An 18,888-nucleotide genomic window follows, 5' to 3' on the forward strand; every position below is an offset into this window, starting at 1 on the left:
CATCAACTCAGTATACTCATGACTTTCAAATGCACTTTACTACTACTCTTCAGAACAGTTTCCTACCCTGTTAGGTAGGCCTGCATACCTTCTGAGTTTCTCTCTCTCTTTGTGTTTTTTCTAACTGGATTAACCAAGTCCATTTTTTGTGAGGACAGTATCTACCAACATTGATATAATCACTAAATGTTTATCAGCAATTGCATTTACTCCAGATCAACAATATCAAGCAGCGATCAAGTATTTTTTTCATTATTTAACGCTAAACTAAGAGAGACTTTATACAAAAGTATGTAGTGATAGGACAAGGGGGAATGGCTTTAAACTGAAAGAGGCAGATTTAGATTAGATATTAGGAAGAAATTCTTTACGGTGAGGGTGGTGGCTGTGAGTGCCCCATCCCTGGCAGTGCCCAAGGACGGGCTGGACAGGGCTGGGAGCACCCTGGGCTGGTGGGGGGTGTCCCTGCCCAGGGCAGGGAGGTGGAACTAGATAATATTTAAGGTCCCTTCCAACCCAAACCATCCTATGTTTCCAGGATTCTAAGCTGTACGCTATGCTAACCAGCCTGTGTATTCCCAAATTTCTGCTACTGGAAATACAGAAATTTTTTTTTTTCAATATGGGTTTGTAGTTACGTGAAGCATTTTATATAGTCATGTTATCTTCATCCGTGGAGATACTCAAAATTCAAATGGACAAGGTGCTGAACAGTCCGATCTAAAGCTGAAGTCATTTCTGCTGTCAGCAGGGGGTTGGCTGGAGATGCCTTCCAGAATTCTTAATGTAAAAACCTTAAATTAACACTGAATTAAAATTAATTCCCGTCAACTTTATACTAATTTTGTTATGCTTCATAAAGCTGTGATAATGACATGTCTCTTGGCTTTTTACTTTACAGCTCTGATTCTACAAATGCTCAATTCCATATGCATCTTTATCCACATGAGCTGTCTTGCTGAAGTCAACAGGAATGTTTAGTTTAGCACAGACATAACTGTTTGTCAATCTGCTCATGTTTTTCATTTTATTTGGTGCACACGGACATATAAAAAGGTGATGTGTCCATATCAATATTCATTAAGACATACTGAAATTCTGAATATTGAAAATTTTACTCCCACAAATACTCAACTGTACAGCACACGAAGACAGTGTTTTGGAAAAGTTTATGATTAGCAACACTAATGAGAAGGACAGAACAGCACACAAGCACATGCAGTAGCTGCAGCAGAATCACGCAAACGCACGTGAAGAAACAAAGACTCCAATTATGTACAGACCTTCTCTAGCACTATAAAAAATGATGTATTACAAAATAATACAGATTTGCACTACCTCTTCAAATAACTTACTAAAGCCTTAGCACACTTCAGTGATAAAACAGTAGTGATGAAATCTTAACTGAAGAATCTAATGCTTATTTTCTATGCCATCCAGTGTGGAATAGCTGCAGAATAAATATGGTTCCTCCCCTCTGACTGCTTTATCTAGGTCAAAAAACTCCTTAAAGGCAGGAAGTCGCAGGAAACAAATGTCACTACACATCAACTTTTTATCATTAAAACAAGCAAGACAGCAGATTAAAACCACCACCTTCCCAATAGTTCAGTATGAAGTTCCACAAAAGACATCAGCTCATTAGTAAACACAAGATTGTTGTGAAAGCTCCTTCTAGGCTGCAAAAGACATGGCCTCACACTATACCACGTGACAAATTCACAATTTTCTTTGAAATTATATTTTTTCCAGCGTTTTACATAATTTTACGTAAGTTAATGGGACTTGAGGTCTTGGAGGCACTACTGTATCTACTGAAAAATACAGGAAATCAGATGCACAATCATCTTATTTTGAATAGCTTAGGCATGACTGTGAAAAAAATCTTTTGCTTTGTGCCTGAGAATTACATATGCTTAAAAAAAAAAAAAAACCACACAAAAAAACCAAAACAAAACACCAAAATGAACAGCGGCAGAATTTCTCCAAAAACACCAAACTAATTGCAGCAGAAACTCCTTCATAGCAGAATTATTCTCTAAAACACATCTATCTTCACGAAGGATTAATATTTACAAAACTATGGCACTTCTTAACTATAATTAATCATACACATTCATTTTGAAAAGCAAGGGTGAAAGATTAACTTAATTTATTAACCTGTTTAATTTACATTTATCCAATAGCAAAAGTTGTCTCTTCCTACATTTAAACACAGTGCATTTCACAACTGAATATCAGTATTGTATCTTGATTTAATCAATGCCAAGCAACGAATGATTTAATTTACTTATCTCTTACTTCACTATCATAACTGAAGGTAAGAATCTCAAAACTCTCTTTCAGCTATGGATTCTTGGAACAGGCAGTTTTAATACTAACTTTGCACTTTTAAACCAAAACAACACTAATCTTGCTTCTGTCCTAGAACTGGAACTTAACAGGCAATAAAGAAACCATCAATTTTTTAAGATGGCTTCCCAGTTTATAGTATTTTAAATAGCTATACAAAGAATGTACTTACTCCTATAGCTAACTATACATGTAAGAACATTTGTAAAATCAATAAAATCGTAGAATTGATTAAGGAAGTTTCGTATACATGTCAATCGTAACAAGAGAAAAAGCAAAGCAAATGCCAATTACTCCAAATATAAAACTGTTTAAGCTTTACCTCAGCCACCTGAATGGTGTATGACAATTTGCAACATTGTTTCAGAAACAAAAAGAAGTTGCTCATAAGGGGTGTGCAATTGAGAAGGGAATATGAAAAAAAAAGAGATGACAGAAACAACTGTAACATAAATTATGACTATAAAAACTTCACGCTCATCTATTTTCATTTCAAATAATGTGCTCTACCTTCTTCCTCCCACATTCCTTTTCAATCAGATCTGCTTATGTGAGAACACTACTGCTACTGAGCTTGACATTTGCAAATCCTACTTTAAAGTAGCCAAAAAACCACCTATAAATACAGCCCAGTTAACCTTATTAGTCATTACGGCATGGGACACAGCGTCTGCTAAAGAAAGTGAATAAAAATTTCTGAGGTCTGATTCATAAGTCACAGCCAAGTCCAACATTTCTTAGTTTTACAATTCGAGGTTATTTGCAAGTAATTCATAGTTTTAATACAACCAGTATGGAACTCCAAAATACTCCTCTGAAGACAAATCAATCATAAGGGCTCAAAACCATTTCAGCCAGCTGTCTTCCTCACAAACAACTCTATCTATCAAAAGCATTGTCAAGAAAGGGAAAAAGCAAGTGCCAACCCAGCCTGAGGTATTAATCTATACTTACAAACATATTCATTGAAAAAAAGTGTTTTGTTTGATTTCTTAAAGTATCTAACACCTGTATTCATGAGAAAAATCTTTAAAACATAAGCCATAAGCTAAAACCAAAGAATATTCTTCCTAAGCTAGCAAGTAACATTACCTAAGGAGATGTTACGATCCATTCACATCAACTGTTCAGCCAAACAGTTGTTTCCAGTGAGAAACTTTCATTGAGCATGCATGCAGCCACAGCTCTAACTCATAGGGCAATCACATTTCTGCATGTAATTTAACTGCAACAAGATGACAGAAGTGCATTGATACATTATAGCTTCTCTAAAATATATTGCACTATTTCCTGCTCAGGTAATGCTGAACACAAACTTTTCCACAGAATTTACTTAGCAGATAGCTATGTTTGATCCTTGTTCAGAATCCAGTGGCTTTCATCAGCAGGAAAGCTTCTACTACTTACAAGGCAGTAAGCACCCCACTTCGTAGATCCACACCACAAGACCAAACTAAAAATATGGATTCAGCCCTCTGTATACTAGGAAGAAAAGCATGAAAACGTAATTTTTTTAGTTTGCAGCCATACAGGCTTGACTTAGTAGACGTTAAGCTAAAGTATAACATACTTGACATGGCTTACTGTAAGAACTCCCATTCTCAGCAGTATAAATACAAAATGAATGACAGAATGGGAGAATTATTTACAGTCTCTTATTATAAAAGAACTAACTTAAGTTGCATCAAATGAAACTGCCAGACATCAAGTTCAAAAAACTCAGCAAAAAGAGGTATTTTTCCCAACATGGGCTCCAATTATGTTGCAGAACTCACTGCCCAAGGATGCTGTGGTTACAGCAAGTTTACAGGTATCCAAAAAACCCCACGTTTTTAAAAGAGGAAAAAAAATGCAAACAGTAAATGGTTTTAACTCAAAAAGAGTTAAAATCAGCTCTAACTTTGGGATCCAAAAGAAAACAAGGGCAACACAACCATGTTCCTTTATCCATTTTTATGCTCCTCCATAGGCATCCGGTACCGACTGCTCTTGGAGGCAAGGTAATGGACTCTAGATACATCTTTGCTCTGACTTAGAAATGCTGTTTTTATATTAATGATAACTTGTTTTACAATTCACAAATCTATTTCCACAAAACCAGAAGTAATTACTAAAATACAAAATCTATGGTTTTGTCAAAATGAACAAGAAATTACCTTGGAACAGTCAAGCCGAACATGTCAGGATCTTTATGAATTCAAATGCTAATATACCAAGCACATTGAAGAAACCCAAAAATAAAAACTAAACAAAAACAACTTCAGAGCTAAGTTGTACCCAGGAGCAAGTCTGCTTTTTCCAGTTGTATCAGTTGTCTGGAATCCTGCCTCTCCAAAAACTGTATACAAGAGCTCTGTCAACAACTGCTGCGCCCAGCACAAAATCCATTTTTTCAAGCCAAGTACCTCAAAAGTCAAACACTAACGTTATTATTTACCTAGCAATATATCTTAACTATGCTTTCACTGAAGTCTGGGGGAATTTGATTAACATCAAATGAAGCCAATTAAAAAGCATGAACATTATGAACTGGAGAGTGACAGTCCATGCATCTTAAAGGTAGCTGCAAAAGACTAACAGAACTGCTTTGATTTGTGTGTATTTAACAGGAAACTCTAAAACCTCCTTCATCCCATGCCTCTGTGCGTTATGACATTGATAAGAGAGCTACTTACTGGACATGAACAAAAAAATTGCTGGTTTTCTCCCCAGTCTCCATCTTACTAATCTAACAAGATGATAGCTGGTTTGTATATACACAAGTACTTACGTGAGTCTGTCAAGAATTGGAAAAACAAAAACACACTTCCCACTGCTATTACCTCCTGCTTGATACCTTAAACATTTGAATTGTGAGTGAGGCTTCCAGGGAAGCATTAAAAATAGCAACCAGAACAGTTATCTTAATGCACAATAACTCCATGTTTGATGGCATCTGTATCTGTAGAAAGAAAGATGCCTTTATTACGGGTAAAAGTATACTCTAACATTAATAATTTAATTTCCCCAGATGTTAAAAATGTGTTTTGCAGGAGACCACAAAGTTGTATTTGTTTTTCCCTTCCAAAAACAGGAAATTCAATAACATTATTAATGCAATCATATTTAAACACTGTGCTGTGTATGTGTACAAGCCAAGGACACTGGAACTACATACGATTATTAGTGACATTTCAAGTCTGTAACTATTTTACTTGGAGTTATCTGTAACTAACTATTAGACAAAAGAGATGGACCCTCCATTCTTGCTTTCCAAGATCACTTAAAAACAATCAGAAGGAACAGGCCACCCTGGGTTTTTTAAACTTCACCTGCCATTGAAATTAAAAATGTTTGTGAAGTCACAGGCAGAGCATATTTCTGGCAACACAGTAGGATTAAAAAACAACAAAAATAGATCTTGTGATTACTGAACTGGAGGTTAGCAATCATCAATCTTGAACTCACACCAAAACTACTTTCTTTCCAATTATGTTTCAACTGTTAATTACTGTTTACATTATACTGAAGTAACTAACTGATTCTTAAAATCCAGGAGATCATCTTCAGCATGACCAGTTAAATCTACAATGAAACTCAAGAACATGGCTACAAACAATATTAGTCAGGACAAGTTCACAGTAATGACTTGCTATAAGCAGATAAGGTCTGCTTCAAATTTGCCTGAAGGCTTCTGTGTTAAAAAAAAAAAAAAGTAAAAAAAAAAAGCTTTGCAAATAATGAAACTTCTGTTTCCCTATACAACTCCAGTAAGACTTTCCTTATATGAACAGATTTATTTTTTTAAAAAAGCAATGAAGCCGCATTTGTTCTTAATCATCAAACTATGACCCTGTAGCTTTTGCCTGCCCTTCAAGATAAAACTCATCCCTATGCCTGTTGACTAAAGAAATCCTAGTTCACCCAGTGTACACACTGCTCCATTGTTTCTAGCCAAAGCTTTTATTTACAAGACTAGATGGAAGATCACACCTACATTTTGTAACCAGGAGATAGCTACTTCAACCAGGTTACAGATCTTGAAACTGAAGGCTGCTGGTGTGCAGTCTAAGAAATGGTGTAATCACTGAACACAGTCAGTTTCAAGCAAATGCTAGTTTCTGTAACACCACCCACACGCACTCGTGAAGAAATTTTAACTGCACAGAAGTTTTCATCATTGTTCAATAAAAAGTGACACAAAAAAACCTTCAGGATTTGCTTTACACTTAAAAAGTGGCAATGACAGAAAGAACTAAAATAAATTACAATCCAATAATTACATGGACAGCATGAAGAAGTAGTTGGGGTTTGTTTTTTTTCCTGAGGTCTTAAGCATTTAACAGAATGCTACTGACATTACCCGAACTAATTCTAGACTGTTTGCAATCAGCATCTATAATGTACACTGACTTGCTTGCAATTAGTGTATTATACCAAACTGTTTACAAAGAAAAGAAGTATTTGATCTATATTTCATAAATGTGTTAGATTAAAATATAGATTAACCACATGCCAAATCATTATTAACATTAAAGAGCAGAAAGCAAAAATAGAAGTAACAGTTAAAGGTCAAACAAGTCCTCCAACTGTATTCATGATTATACAACTCTACACGTACTGGCACTGTTAAACCCTTTCAGAACGAGCATTTCCTAGAAAGCAGAAAGGTAAGACAATTTGATTTTCACAAAGGAACCAGGTGAGGAAACTAAGATGTCAAAGCAGAAAACACACACCATCAATGCCCTAAACACATTTTAAAAACTTGTAAAGACATTAAGACTGTGTCGCTAATGGCACGTGCTTTATAAAGGTAAAACATGCGTAACCTTTCAGGTATTTCTTAGTCAAGGCAGCTAAAATATACTAAACCAAAACACTTTCACTTTTCCTACACATGACTTCTCAAAACGTAGATCACTTATTTACAGTTCAACATATCCTTAAACGCAGTAGGTAGGCCTCGCACACTCCCCCAGAGAATTATTTTGCAAAGACTGTTAATGTTTGGTAATGGTAAAGGAATGTACTACCATTTAAAAACTCTTAATACATTTGTCGTCATATAAGGGAACACATATTTTAGAACACTAAAACTAGCACAAGTATTTCACGTGGATGACTCCGTTTGCCCATAAAAATAAGCGTTACAATCAGGCAAAGAGGCAGAAAGTACCACAAAATCAGAAAGCAACCACACGCACAAAACAATCCCCGTACATCCTGCAAAAGCACCGAGAGCGTTACAAAATTTACTCAGCACTGATCTTAAATTCAGAAATCCCAGATATGTGGATAACCACTTGACTAGTTTCCTTTGAAGCACGTAAACAATACTCAAGGGTGTATCCAGTTCTATTTGCTAACTACAATACCTCCGAGCACTGCTGCAGACGGATTTGCTCCCGAACTCACAACAGATACTGCTACGTGCAAGACCCGGCACGGGAGGAGGGTGACCATTTGTCAGCCGCCGGGGTCCCACGCTCCCCACCTGTACCACCGGCTGCCGGAGCGGGAGGTGGCTGTGCCGGCGGGGCCGGAGCCACCGGAGGAAGGACACGTTCGAGGGCAGCAGGCGGAGGCGCCGGTGGCCGGGTGGTGCCGGGCGCCGGGGAAGGAGGCCTAGGGCACCGCTCGCTCGCGCGTGTCGCTAGGACGGGGTCGCATCCCCGCCTGTCACGGCACCATGTGCCAGACAAACAGCAACGGGGACAACCGGCGCAGGCGAGCAGCAGCGGCACCACCCCGGCCGCGGCAACCAGTCCTCCCGGGGAGGACGGGGCAGCCCGGTGCGGCGAGGCGCCGGCGGGTGGGCCCGGGCCCGCCGGGCCCCGGTGTTACGAGGAGGAAGGACGGCAGGCCCGGCCCCCGCTTTACTCACACTCGGGGCAGCTGCAGCGGCGGCGCCCCCCGCCTCTGGAACACGCCGTCCACGAAGACGCCGTTCTTGCCGAGGCAGCGCAGGTAGAAGTCCCCTCCGCCACCGCCGGCGGCAGCTGCGGGGTCCCCCTGAGGCGGAGGCGGCGGCCCGTCCGCGCCGGCCGGTGGCGGCGGCGGGGGAGCAGCGGTGAAGATCTCCAGGTGGCGCCGGGAGATGAAGCTGGAGTGGCCCATGCTCACGTCCACCGAGCCCTGCGACGAGTTGCGGCCGATGGTCACCGAGCGCTTCTTCATGAGGTACTCGAACTCCCGGCCCTCCAGCCGCGCCACGGCCGCTGCCGCCGCCGCCGCTGCCGCCATCTTAGCGAGCGAGGGAGCGGGCCGCCCTCCGCTGCGCCCCTCCGCCCGCACCGGCCCCGCAGCCGCAGCCGCCGCCAGACACAGGCAGGGAAGGGGACGCCGCTCAACCCAACCTGACGCAGTCCGCCGCTGGCTGATGGACGGCGGCGCCGGGCCAATACGCGGCCCGCACGCCCATGGGGCTATGGCGGCGCGGCCAATGGCGAGCGGCGCCGAGGCCAGCGCCGCGCAGCACGTTCGAGTGTCGGGCCCCGAGAACACGGGAAGGGCCCGGAAAACACGGAGCAGATCCGCGCGCGGGGGAGCGGAGCGACCCTTGTCCCCCCGCGGCGGCCGCGGTGCCGGGAGAAGGGCTGCGCCCAGCCGCGGCCCCCGCCGCGGCGCTGCCGGCCCCAGGGAGCGGAGGGGCGGCCCCTCCCCGCCGGCCGGGAGGGGAGGCAGGGCAGGGCGGCGCGGAGCGTGCTCGCTCAGGCCGGCGGGGCCGGCCCGCCTGCCATCTTCCCCCACGAGCCCCTTTCCTTCCCCGCGGCCGGGGCAGCGGCCGGGCCCTGACACCTGCGGGGGGTGGGTGACGCGGCCCGCTCCTCGCGGCCCCCCGGCGGGGGCACCCCCGGCGCTGGGCCCCTAAGCGAGGCCGCCGGCACCTCCCGCACCCACGTACGTGTTTTTCACCGGGCAGATAGTGCAGCGCACATGCCCTCCCCCAGCAACGCTTTCAGGAGCGGCACTAAGCGGGGCGGGGGGAATACCCAAGAATAAAATACATACAAGTACCCACACGCTGCTAGAGGGTGGGCTGCCACCGGGGGAGTAGTTCGTAACCCCTCACATTTAGCCTCAAAAGACCACAGTAAACAAAAGAGGTTTGATAAGATCATACACATCTGATGGCCTTTTGAGGGGTTTGGTTAAAACGAGAGGTAACCAGAGGCAATTCTCTCAACAGCTGTGTGGAACAAGTACAGTGCTTTAAATTGTAAAAGTTTCTAAGTCAGTCCCTGTATTTCTGCACACCTCGCTCAGCTCAGCCCTAGTTTTCTCATTGGAACTAGGGCACAAAAAGGTAAGCCAGCAGTCTGACACGAGCAAACGGAACCTGGCACCCCGCAGTCTGTCACTGCCCCCGAGGGTCACCGTGCGGGGGGGAGAAAGTGTCCCAGGCAACTGCATGGGGAACACTGATGAAGGAACCACATCCGTGGGTCCGACTTTGAAATACTACAGGCTACCCAAAAGACGGCATTAATTTACTCAGTCTATCTGCAAATAAGAATGCTTTACCTGACCAAAATCTTGTAGGAACGTTTGCATGCTCCTCTCTAACTGTTACGAGGACCGGGCATTCTGTCAGAATTGAGAAGTCAACAATTGAGAAACACTTCTAGCTATAAACTGTGAAGAGAGTGCTAAAACATATTTATGTCCATATACAAATATAAACACCACAAACGCTTCATTGTAACAGCCCAGATAGCCTTACTGTATTTTCAAGCGCTTTTTGTTTAGAAGGCTTCTTTGTTGTATTTTTGGGCTTTTTTACAGTACTAAAATTCACTGTTATTTGCTAATTCAGAATACATTTAAATACTTTCTTCAGTGCTTTGCGGGAATTGAAAATAAAAACATTTTTATGCTCTGGACAAAAACAAATCAGCTTGCTAACAAACATTTAGTAGTGAATTTCACATTCAAACTTCTGGTTTTGCACATTCGAGTCTACAGACCTTTAACTGTAGAAATATGTTACGTCTGCCTAGGAACAGAACACAGTGCCTGCTACCTGCGAAGTTAAAGCAAACCGTGTTTTTACCCTTAGGATTATATCAGCACTTCTCATAAGCAGCTACAACGCAATACCATACTGGTTAAGCCCATTTATACGATCATATACGCACATCAGATGCAGTAAAATATAGCAACAGTTTAGAGCTTTGGTTTCTTTTACAGAAAACTTTAGTTAAATCTTGCCCACTCTTTGGTATTTAGAGTCAGACTTTCTTCTATACCAACATATGTTTGGCACAGAAAATGTGGAGCATCAGAGAGCCAGTTATGACTCCCTGATTCTCAGCTTTTTTTTATCCCTTGGCTCTGCTGCAACTATAGAAATGTTGTGCCTGCTTTCCTAACAATTGGTTAGGGATCCTGAGGGGTATGCCGGCTGAAAATTACCAGTGGATTTCCATCTCCTAACACACACCCTACACCCGCAGAGCGAGAGAAAACAGGCGGATTGGGAGAGCAGCCAGGTGAATTCCCATCAGGCCAGCTGCACTTTCCACCACTCTTACGGTTGCTCAGTTCACTAAAGTTAACATTTTCCATTATGTGAATCACAATTTGTTAATTTGTATTAATTTATTAATAACATCCAGTACTAAATTCACCAAGCTGATATACCTTCCTGTTCTTTTCATAATGGAACAGCACAGAGAACACCACTATTGACGTTGAATGTTGAAGAGAGTTTTGTAACATACGCTGAAATTACTATTCAATTATCCAATCATCAGTATGCTACTCTGTAAAAAAACACTGAACACCAGCACAAAGTCTGTTTACTTTTGTTTTACCAACACTGTAGAGCAAACAACAAATTCCATTGTCAGAAGCTATATTCATTTTAAGAGGACAGCTGAGATCTTTCTGCCCATTTTTCTAAATTGGTGCAGATTTAGTCACTTTCTTTGTGACCATACAAAATTACACGGTTACAGGTCGTTCCAACCTGCCCACTTGCAGTTCTGTTCCCTGTTGTATAAAGCAGGAAACAGAGCAGCTAGATGCGGTGGAACAGAATTCTCCACTGCTGTTCTGGGTGTCTGGATTCCCCAGAAGTCTACTCCTTGAACACAACCTGTCCTGACATCGGAGCCACATGGTAGATACATACTATCCCACACACTTTTTCCCCTGCCAGCTGAGTGTGAGCAAAAGACATGCTTTTTCTCAGTCTGCTTTACATTCACCTATTCAGGACGGAACTAGGGCTCTGTTACTGACCAAAATTTCATCTTCTAAGGCACCAAGTTGCTGCAATTGCCACCGACGCTAAACAAGGTCTCAAAGCACTCACCGCATTCCTCTACTTCTAGCCCTTCGTGCCAAGTACCCCAAGGTTACCCAGTCCACATGGAATTATGTGGTAGCATCTGACTGCATCACTGAAACTAACAATTAGCAGCCCTTCTCTGCATCACCCAACCTTAAAACAATTTGACCAAAGTTTAACAGAAATGTGTAAGTACTCGAAGTGTTACTCTAAGTAAGGTCTAATCCATTAACACCATTTTAGTTCACCAAACTTCCCTAAATACTACTTATTTCTAGACACGTTCTTTTTTTCTTGAAGCTCACCCTATAGCAACACAAGGGCATTGATTTACAGCCTGTTTGTTCTTGGGGCCACTAAACATATAATCGAGTTTCCTTTCTTCAGTTTTCTTATTACATACATGTGCTCTGTACTGAGGGCTGTGAAGTGGTGAAGCAGCCTTCTCAAGATGCACATTTTCACAGACCCAAAAGCATGGAATACTTTTAGAGGAACTTGATGAATAATCAAGTAGATTAAATGACCCTAATAGCTTACTTTGACATAACCAGCATTAAACAGCTTTTAAAAGCCATTAGGAGCTATCCATAATCTTTTTATTACAGCAAGTGTCACAAGCTTCCAGTGAGATTTGATTTTTGTTAAACAAAACCCTAGAAAGTTAATTTGCAAAACCACTTCTCAGTAACATTCACGTGCCATTTAACAAGATAAGCACTTCAAATACCAAAACCTGCACAACCCAATGGAGAAAGATTTCACACAGATCCCTGCACTTGACAAGCACGCGTTTTTTTTCTATTTACTAGGTGAGAAGCCCCTTGTAAGCCCCAACTACTTCCTCCAACACACAGCGTCAAAACCACTGCTGTATCAACCACATTTCTAATCCCGATAACCATACTGGAGCTCCTTACATCTTACATTTAATGATGTGTGCAAAGCTTGGTAGGACTCGTGCTGCGATTTAGTCCTTTCCTCACAAACGTCTTTTGGTCAAGGGTAAAGTGTTAAAAAGGTATCATGTTGATTACTGCAAAATATTACAAATTGTGAACGATCAGGAGGGCATGAAGCTCGCTCGTTACATACCCGGCCAATTCCCAAGACTAATTTAAAATTCATGGGAGAAAGTAAAGAGCTATACCTCAAAAGTATTTTATAGGCTTTTCTTCCTTGACAGATGTCTTTCAGATCTAAGTAGTAAAGACTGAAAGCGTTAATACTCTTTAAAAAATGCCCAAGACACACAGAGGAACACGCCTTTTTTGGAGGAGAAATGGGGAGGAGAGCGAAAACAGCTATTTAACCTCCACCAGTCACTTGTTAGCGTACTCTTGACCTCGGGCAGAGGGGCAGGCAGCGCAGCGTAGCTCACAGCCGGCCAGCCCCTCACCGGGGCGGCAGCGCTGCCGGCCGCGCCGCCTGACAGGAAGGCCGCGCTCCCCTCAGCCCGCCGCCGCCGCGCGCTTCCCGCCTGCTACCCAGCCTGCCGCGCGCCCCCAGCGGCTCATGGCGGCGGCTCCCTCCGCGCTGGCTGACCGCGGCCCGCCGCGCCGCCGCTGTGCCGCCGGAGCTGCGGGCGGAGCGCAGCTCGGCTTGCCGGTGACGCGTGTTTGTAAACACTGCGAGGCCGGCCGTGGGCGGCGCCGGGAGCGCGCTCCCGCCGCGGGGCCGCGCTGCCGGCGCCGCCCCAGTGCCCCTGTGAGGGAGCGCGGAGCGGGGCGCTGGGGGCTCCGCGGGCGTTTCGGCGCCCACCCCCCCGGCGCTCCTGAGCCCGCAGCGCCTCTTCTCGGGCGGCAAAAGCAGCTTTGTGAGGGGAGACCTTCACCCTTGGGCGGCGCGGCCCCGGCGAGGACGGAGTAGGCTGTTCGTAACGACAGAGCTACAGCCCTCACTTGGTCGGAGCAACAGCAGAGGCGAAAATACAACCGCACGCCTCAAATTGAAAGCATCCCATCCACCCTCGGAGGGTAATTACTCATAAAGCTGCTCTAAATCCCAACACCACAAAAGGATTTTTAAAAGCCGCAGCACCATAACTATATTAACTGGAAATGCGAAACCCCAATACATTGCAATTCAGCCCTGCATGACATACGATCTTTGCCAAACAGCTAATTAATCGTCACGCTTCTATTTCATGTTCAACATTTTATCAGAGAAAATTGGACCCGATGATCCAAAAGCATCAGTAATGTCTTGTTACCCACTTCTAAACCAACAGTTCTACCACTGTGAAGTCTTGAAGCACAGTCACTGAATCTTACCAGTTGCAACAACTGTATTTGGATCCTTAGTTAATTTGCCAATTTTTGCCATTGTATGTTCATCTTATCTCTGACTGATCAAGAGATATGTAACAACTCTGTTTTAAGTAAACACTTAGAAGTATCTGTTAAACCCACGACCAAATGGCCAACTTTTCCATTTTTGCGGTCAGAATATGTCAGTCCTGCAGCATCGCTGCGGGAAGCCTCTCTGTGGCTTTTTAATTCTAGAGCTCAGATTGTATAGATGATTTTCTATGCATACACAGCTGTATGTATTTGAATAAAACAGTGTAACCTTCCACAAAAAACATAAGAAAGGTTGGCACGTCTCTTCTAGAGGAACAGCCCACTAGAACACACCATGTGTATTCACCACAAAAACCTAATTTTCACTCTTCCTGAATTTTGAGCTGAATTATTTTTCAACCACCTTTTAGGATTACCATGTCACATACCTTTACGATATGGTATCATAATAAAATTAAACCTTATGGAAAAAAAGAAGCAGATTAAGATGCCAAGGTCCAGCTTATCTGGAAGAGATGCTTCAGGCATCTGAAGGAGGTAACTGCTGTGGTAGCACTATACGTGGCAGCTGCAAGTTCTACAAAAACAGTAATAGAAGTTGTAGTTTGACTGGCAGAAAAAAGCTGGCGAGTGGGAGTGGATAGTGTAAGACAGGGTAGGCAAATGAGTAAAATGATTTACATTAATCAAAACCAGACAGGAATTACAGAAATGTAAATAAGCTAAGTGAAACAGATAACCTGAGGCAAATTAAAACCAATACCAAGTGTAAACTAATAGGCACCAATAAGAAAAATGTACTTTAAAACATTATTTTCATGACAGAGCATCCTAATTTAGATTTGTCATTTCAGGAGAGAAGTGAAGCTTTAATCAAAATCAGTTTGGTTTGTTCATTTTTTAAAAAAATCAGTGCCATTCCCTCAGCCAGCAGAAAGCCAAAGAGAACACAGTGGAAAAAAAGACGTTTCTCTTTATATCTGACTTTTCTGAAATACTTCTTACTCTGCCCAGAAGGATAACTACAGAACTAAGCAAAGTTCAGAGAAGAGTTACCAAGATGATGAGGTATGAAAACAGTAGTACACAAAGGTTAAGAAACTGCAATTGTTTTCAGTAGAGACAAATGTTATCAAAATATAACAAGGCAAAAGCACAGTGAGAACAACCTTGCATTCCATAAACAGATATTCTAAGATTCCTGTAAGACAGAAAATTTGCTGAATTCAAAGCACACAAAGAGAGATCCTATAAAGAATATGATGACAGCAGCAATACTTTTCATATCCATATAAAGTATTCAGTATTGGTATTTTTAATTGCATAGCCAAAGCCTGAACAACTTAAGATAGTAAATTTTTCATCCCCGTTAGAAGTCGTACAATACAAGGAGCACCTCTTTTCTCCATTGATACAAAACCTAGCAATTGCAGGCAAGACCAATTCTTGCATTTGTACAGTGATGTAAGATGGAGCTGCTTGTGGATCTCTTTTTCCTGAATAGAGACACAAGATCCTGAAGTACGTAAGCCTCACATCTGGCCCAACAGATTTTCTTATGCTCCTAATAAATCTCAAAATATTCAGGAAAGGTTGTCTATTTAATTCTTTTTCTGTGAAACTTAAGTTTATACCTATTCTTCAAAACATACATGAAAGCATTTAAAGATTTGACAGAAAGAAAAAAGTCACAGTATTAATTTCTTTTGAGGAGGGGAACACTTGAGCAGTTTCCTCTTGTAAACCAATTTCTCTGTGGGCAGCCAGGGAAATAAAACAGATCTACGGAAGTCTGGATGTGGAGGAATTAACAGATTATTTTCTCCCAAATTGGATGATGAGAATACAACTAAAAAGACTACATAAGTGACGTGAATAACAAAAACCACCTTAAAATAATTTAGAAAAAAATGCAAATACTACAAACATAAAATAATGTTGAGGAAGAAAGATGTCACTCACTTCTACCTTTTCACCTAGGTCATGCTTAATGACCACTCCTATGGTGTGGTCAGTCCCTCCATGAAAAACAGAACAACATGAGGAACACTGTTCCCTTTCATGGATATTCGGGATACGAACACAGCCAAATCTCAAGATCAGGAGCAGAAAAATGAAGATGAGCCTCAGCACTCAGCAAGAGCACTACAGAAAGTGTGTTAGAGAACAGCCAACCAGCCAGTCTGTGATCAGAAAGCCACTGATGCTCTGAAATAGTAATTACTGACAGATGTCCAACAGAGGAATGGATCTCTTCTAGGACTCAAGTTCTTCAAAGCTCATCTCCTACTCTACCTCAATTTATTTTGCTAATTGAATTGGTCTGTAGTTAATTTGAGATTATACTCTTCTATTTGCATTTCATTCATAGAAAATGAATGATGCAACAGACTATTCAAATCAGGAAATAAACACCCCTTTTATTTCATGACTAGGAACTGAAGTTTCTTACTGGTGCTCTATAGTGACATTTATTGCACAGCATTTTGTGTGGCAGCCCTATTGCCAACAGGAACTGCCTGTTTGGATCATGACAAAACTGAACAGAAGAGCAGTGTGAAACCATTCACTTGTAATATTTACAGTTGCTTCAGTTAGCAACATACAGTTCTTCATTGCTTGTTATTTAATAACTGAGTAAGATGCAAAGATGGGTCAAGGAAAAACAAAAGTGTTGCTCAGAAAAAAAACCCAATAGAAGATAAAAGTTTTCTCAGCAGAAGTCATGGAAAGCTAACATGAACAGAAGCATTTATGTACATGTAATATACACATAATAATAATACTATAAAAATACATTTTAAACTATTTTGAGGCTGTTCTATAGAGAAAAAACTGTAACATACACCAACTACATAGCATAGCATATACCATCATATCAGCTACGGGACTTTTTGATCTTATCCTAAGTTGTTTGTGCAACCTGAAACTTGCCAAGTATAAAAGCTTTGCAGTTCAGTACTGAAAACGCAAGGTGCCAATATGGCAACCATGGAACCTAAATATGGTGGGGAAAAAAATCTAGCCATTTTCTAACAGGATCCTAAGATATAAACAAAACTAAAAACTGTGAGTAGAAATAGAGTTGAAGTATTAGTAGGCTGCAGCTAAAGTATACACATTTCCCTTTCTTCAGAGTGCACAAACTTGAAATCAGTCAACTTTCACACATTGCCATTAACTTTTCTAATGCAAAATATTTTTGCTAAACACTTCTCCCTGTAAGAATATTACTTTTAGAACATGCCTGTAAACAGAACTGCTACAGAAATCCTGCACTGCAGACTGCTTTCATTTCCTTGTGGTTGGTCAGTGCTGGTAGATGACTTGAAAACTTCCAACTAATACAAAGCCAGCAACTCAGTGGTTTAGTTTGTTCGCTGGCTCCGTGGATTCAACTGAACCTTAACTTTCTGCTAATCAGTTTCAAGGGACTGTTTGTATTTTCCCCTTCACATCCCTAATGGCACTTTTCATTCAAATTGCCTTTCTTTTACTTAACAAAACTTTTTTTCTCCCCACAAAACACTTAGTAAGAAGCTATTTGCAGAAAGCAAATTGATTACTGATGTAATCACAATTATGCAAACCGACCTGTGACAAGTAACTCAATGCATTAACTTTGTCATATACCCTTACAGAGCTCTACAGTAATGATTTTATTTGCAAGTTTGGGGTCAGTGATAGTCCTCCTGTCTGATTGACCTTTGGGCGGGTTTTTTTCTTGTGTGTTTTACTTTGACTAGCTTTTTAGAGAAGTGTTGATCAATATAAAAGTGTCTTTTTTTAATTTCAAAGGGGGAAACTTTGGCCCACTCTCAGGACAGACAAGCTTTGAAGGCAGCATTATGAATTTAGTTTCTGCCAGCATGACAATACCCATAGGTACTGCATTTGGTAACATCCTACCTCAGAGGCTTTTTAAGTCTAATAGCTCCTGTACAACCAAAGCATGTTTCCATAATATCACATGATGTATATATTCTTATTCTTTTATTTCTCCTCTATTTTGATTAAACAAAAAAGCAAACACAGGTAAGAACATGCTTCCTGTAATTAACACCAGTAACAGTCTTCAATTACTTCTACAGATCCCATTTTCCACTCACAGACTTCAAACTTTTTCTGAAAATCAGACATCTGTGATTCTGCCCTCCTTTACACAAACCTAAAAATGTAAATGCGGCTGAAAATTTCACTCCATTAATTTCTTCCTTTGTAAGAAAAGACTGAAAGGTTATTATTTACAATATAAGACTTACAGTAATTCCTGGAGCTCAGTTTTAATACACAAATGGGGAAGAAAAACATGTACCATGGATACAGATGTGTACAGTGTACTGTAATGGAATAAACCAAGATCAGAACAGAGGTAAGCAGGAGAGCAGAAAGAATCACCGGACATCCAAAACAGGAACACATATGTATCTAATAAATTTTTCCCCCTCCGTTTCCCAATACAGAATTTTAAATACAAAACTTACTCCCTTTGAGAACTCATGGTTTCACTACACCATTAAATGCATTGATACCGTGTTGCATTTCGGAACTCACCTTTGCCATTTTACAACACAAAAAGTTCTGATATTAAAACATAATCAGAATTTGCAATAAGTGAATTTAAAACACCTACTAAGTACCCTCACAGATTCCCACCCCCCCTCATTCCAGTTTGCATTTGAAGGTTTTTTAGGAAGGCATGAGACAAAGTGGGAAAACGAAGAAAAAAGTTCTTAAAAGCTGCATTCTGGAAGCTCATAGTTTTAAATTAAACCCCTAACATCTTATTTCTAATGCTCAATAGGTTTTCAATTCGTCACTGAAAGTAGGTATTATTTGCCTACAATCCCAGAATAATTTGACATAATAATTTAAGTAACTGGATCAGCTTTTTCCTCAATGCTTTTATGAATGACTACAAGGTTAAAAGGTATTTCACATCACACGTAAATATTT

General features: G+C 41.5%; 1 protein-coding gene across 1 annotated transcript in view; it reads right to left on the minus strand.

The window, feature by feature from the left end:
* Positions 1–8,912, minus strand: part of FOXK2 (forkhead box K2) — a 49,009-nt gene extending 40,097 nt beyond the window's left edge. The window contains exon 1 of the mRNA XM_037409949.1: positions 8,219–8,912. Coding sequence (XP_037265846.1) covers positions 8,219–8,577 — 359 coding nt within the window. The 5' untranslated portion in view covers positions 8,578–8,912. The remainder of the gene's footprint in view (positions 1–8,218) is intronic.
* Between the last annotated feature and the right edge of the window lie 9,976 nt (positions 8,913–18,888).

Source organism: Falco rusticolus, chromosome 1, assembly GCF_015220075.1.
Source record: "Falco rusticolus isolate bFalRus1 chromosome 1, bFalRus1.pri, whole genome shotgun sequence".
Taxonomy (NCBI): domain Eukaryota; kingdom Metazoa; phylum Chordata; class Aves; order Falconiformes; family Falconidae; genus Falco; species Falco rusticolus.